Source organism: Galeopterus variegatus, unplaced genomic scaffold, assembly GCF_000696425.1.
Source record: "Galeopterus variegatus unplaced genomic scaffold, G_variegatus-3.0.2 Scaffold2895, whole genome shotgun sequence".
In the NCBI taxonomy this organism is placed as follows: Eukaryota; Metazoa; Chordata; class Mammalia; order Dermoptera; family Cynocephalidae; genus Galeopterus; species Galeopterus variegatus.
In genome coordinates this window covers 225,619-229,638 of record NW_007729006.1, presented here as the reverse complement: position 1 = coordinate 229,638, position 4,020 = coordinate 225,619, and the positions used below count along the sequence as shown (strand labels likewise).

At 53.9% G+C, this 4,020-nt stretch overlaps 1 protein-coding gene across 1 annotated transcript in view; it reads right to left on the bottom strand.

Annotated features, from left to right (window-relative positions):
* The window catches only part of CDCP2 (CUB domain containing protein 2), a 19,307-nt gene extending 18,299 nt beyond the window's left edge, over positions 1–1,008 (bottom strand). Inside the window, exon 1 of the mRNA XM_008583360.1 lies at positions 930–1,008. Coding sequence (XP_008581582.1) covers positions 930–1,008 — 79 coding nt within the window. The remainder of the gene's footprint in view (positions 1–929) is intronic.
* Positions 1,009–4,020: the final 3,012 nt, after the last annotated feature.

Sequence of the window (4,020 nt, the reverse complement as noted above, 5' to 3'; positions counted from 1 at the left end):
GCAGTGACGCTCCTGCCGCGGGTTTGGATCCTATATAGGGATGGCCGGTGCACTCACTGGCTGAGCACGGTGCGGCCGGTCTCAAAAAAAAAAAAAGAAAAAAAAAAAAAAAAAAAAAGAAACAGCTAATTCCTACCACCACCCAGGCATGGTTCCCCTCACATCTCTGCCAGCGACTGTGTGACTGGCAAGTCACCTTTCCTCCCTGAGCCCACCTGCGCCTGCAAAAAAAATATGTGCTGATGGCTGTTTGCTGAGCCCGCATGTACATGTACTCTCCTTGCAGGAGGGTGAAATGATCTAGCCCTGGCTTCACAGACAGGCAGCACAAGGCCACCTGGGACCACAGTGCAGGTAGAGGGTGCTGGAGGCTTCATGGAGGAAGGGGTATTTGATCTGAGCTTGAAGGATAAGCCAGATGTTCTCTGGTGGAAAAAGAGAAAAGGGACTTTCCAGGCAGAGGGGACAGCAGCTGTAATAAAGAACTGTGATTTCACTCGGCTGGCAGCGGGAAGTATAGCAGGCTCTCAGGAGGAGCATAAAGACTCCTTCCAGCAACAAACCTTCAATAGTTCTCTGGCACATTCCCTTCACTCTTGGTAACCATGAAGCTGTGGACAGGTTATGTAACCTCTCTGTCCCTCAGTTTCCTCATCTATTAAATGGGGGACTAATACCCACCTTGAAGTTTGTTGTGAAGATTAAATGCGATCATATATGTAAAGCATCCAGCACACAGCAGACACTCAACACTATGGTCTCCCAACCCCCATCTCAGAAACAAATACATCCTCAACTCAGCCAATTCCCCTAAAAGGGCCTTCTGCTTTCCGGTTTCCCACACAGAAGCCTCCTGAGACCCTGGCTGCCCCGGCCCACCCCTCTCCCCTCTTCCGGTTCAGTTCCTGATTGTCCCCAGGAGCCCCTACCTTTCATGGCTTGGGCCCTGGGGCCTGGGCCCAGCAGTGCCACTGCCAACAGCAGACAGGACCCCAGCTCTGCCAGCATCTCCTCACCAGGGGCCCCCAAGGTCTGCAAGGTTCGGGCAGGCCAGGATCTGAGGGTCCGGAGAAGGGGAGAGAGGCGAGGCTGAGAGGGCCTCCTAGTTAACCGCGGCCTGAATAATTCATAGGCCCCTGAATCAGTAAGCTGATCCCCAGGTGCTCCCTTCACTCTACCCTAAGGTGATGGATCTGGTGTCACCAGGTTACACATTCTGAGATCTGCACAGGCCACACTGTGTCAGGAAGGGAAGCGACTTAGGCCTGGCAGGAAATTGGGTGGTGGAGAAAGGGCATTAAGTCCTCTAGCCACACAGAAATCTTGAGGCCTCTCATCTGTCCAGTGTGGGCCCTGCCTTCAGGGCCGCTGAGGAAGCAAGATGAGATGACATATGCTAAAGCACGTAGTAGGCACTTGCTACAGGTTCCCATCCTCCACCCCTGAGGGCACTGAAGGGAGCCCCTAATTAGTGGGACAAATGAGACAAGCTTCCTTCAGACGAGAGAATTTAGCTCAGAGGGAGATTGTTGTGGACAGCTGACGACGGAAAAGTCTTTTCTGTGGAAGAATGCAGCAGGAATCACAGAATTAGAAAATCATGCAACTCCTGATGCAGTAACGGATCTGGGCCACGGAATCAATCCTGGCCACAGATATTAAATGTTCACTCCTTTATTGATCCACAAGCCTTGCTTGAACACCTCTGTGTGCTGGGCCCTGTGCTAGGAGCTGGGGCCACAGGAATTCCCTCAAGGACTCTATGTCCAACAGAAAATAGGATCTTTCTTTTCCTCTGGGAGTCTTTCGATTTGGTTCAGTTCAGTCCAACATGCGTTTCTAAGCTCCTTCTCTGCCTGCACCGGGCATGGGGGCATCTGTGGGAAACATGGCATGTCCCTGCCCTCCCGGTGCGGAGCCTGTGCTCTGGATTCTGACAGACTAAGGGCTGAGTCCTGGCGCTACTGCTGCCTGGCTGTGGGAACCTGGGAAAGTAGCCCAACCTCTCTGAGGCCAGCTTCCTCGACTGTGAAATAGAAGCGATAGTAGCAGCATGCCGTTTTCTGGGAGGATTAAGTGAGATCATGTATGGGAAGTCTTAGCGGTGCCTGGCTCAGTGCAGAGGAATGAGGATGGCTTTTATTTACCCCAGAGGAACCTAGACATCCATCTGCCAGACCACATGTTGCCTCTGGCCCACCCTTTGGTCAGGAAGTCCCCAAGGAGTCCTCTGCTGCCAGCACAGGAGGCCAACTGGAAGATGTTCAGCACAGAGCATCAGGAATGGGCAGGCCTGAGGGACTGACTTACCTGAGAGGCTTGATTGGCGGGAAAGAAAGGTTCACCTGTTCCAGGCAGTCTAAGGGGATGGGTGCTTTTATTATACACCTACTGTGTGTGTGAAAGAGGGGCTCCTGCTAGGTGCTGGGCATGGTGCTGGATACCTGCATAGTTCAAGTGGGTGCAGCCCCCCAACTTTCACAGCACGTATTATACTCCGCACTTGCAGATGAGGAGACAAACTCAAAGGGTTTGAACTACTGATTTGGCTTCCTCCACAAGAAAACCCTATGACAAGAAGTTTATCTGGGACTTGATCCCAGGGAGCACAGGTAGGGAAGTGAGACTGGATGGGAAAGAAGCCAATTCAGGGTGAGTGAGCGGATTACCACTGTGGGCAACCGGGGCTCAACCTCAGTGGGCACCTCCAGGCGACAGTGTAGACCGTGCCCTCAAGTCATTCCACCTGAGGGGCGAGAAAGCAGTGTGTTTATCCACCAGCTCCCAGCGGCACTGATGAAGGCTGCTCTGAAGGCGCTGTCTCCCGGGCACTTCCAACCTGCCTGAACAAGGCAGAAGGTCCGGGGACTACGGGCTGAAGCTGTCTGCGAGCATGGGAATGGCAAATGCCGCGGGGTGAGGGCAGGGCCGTGGCAGCATCTGCTGAGCCATCCATAACAGAAGACTGTCATTACTGTGACCATACCCTGGACTGGACATCCTCAGAATCACTCACCTCTGAAATATTCATCCCAGTTCCTGGAGCAGCTGCCTCACTTCCTGGCACTCTCGGGCAGCCTTTCAATTACACACGTTCCTCAACCTCCCCACTCCTCTGCTGTCTTTTTCCCCCTTTCCCCCCCTACCTATCATATCCTTTGCCCCTCGTCCTTCTTGGGCTTAGATGCCAGGGTCAGGGTCATCCTGCTTTCCTTTCATGACGTCTGCCAGACAAGCCCACTGGCCACACCCTCTCCAAGTGTGTCCGGACCTCTGAGCACGGCTGGGCAGGGTCCTCTCACATACATTCAGCACTATCACCCATTCATGGTCTCCAACCTCATCCGGGGTCTCAGGTCTGCTCCACAGCCATCCTGTGTTTCCCCAGGTGGCTCACTCTGTAATTCCCCACAGAAGTCCCAGATGTCCACCAGCCTTCCCAAGACAGTGCATTTCTACCCCACCCCCCAGCCCCCTGCAGATGACCCCACTTCCTCCTGCAGAGCAGAAAGGCCAGCCATAAAGCAGAAGCCCTTCATCATGCAGCCCTTGCCCTGTCTGCAGGTGCTCATGCCGGCTTCCTTCGGGCCTCCTATGCGAGGCCGCTCCTTCCACCTGTGCCCAGAGCCCACCTCTCCCTTGGGCTTGGGCATCTATCGCTCCATTAGTTCCCCGCTCTCTCCATAACCTCGGCCTCTCCTGTGTGGCTGGCTTTATCCCATTCGTGCTTCAGCCCACACAAATCTCCTCATCTTGGGGTGGCGGGAGGGATACAAACACTTCCCCCAAGTGTGCAGTTCCCGTCTGCTCCCGCCCTATCCACCTGCAGGCTTCCACAGCCAGGCTTCTTGAGAGCAGTGTCTACACTTCTTATCTTCACTTTCTCCCCCCTCCCTCCTGCAAGGTCTGCTAGGCTGCACTCCCCCACTACAGTCAAACTATTTTTGCCCTGTCACCAACAAATTCCTGGTCACTAAAACTTATCATTGTTCCCTGCTTCTCCTAAATAAACCACACACA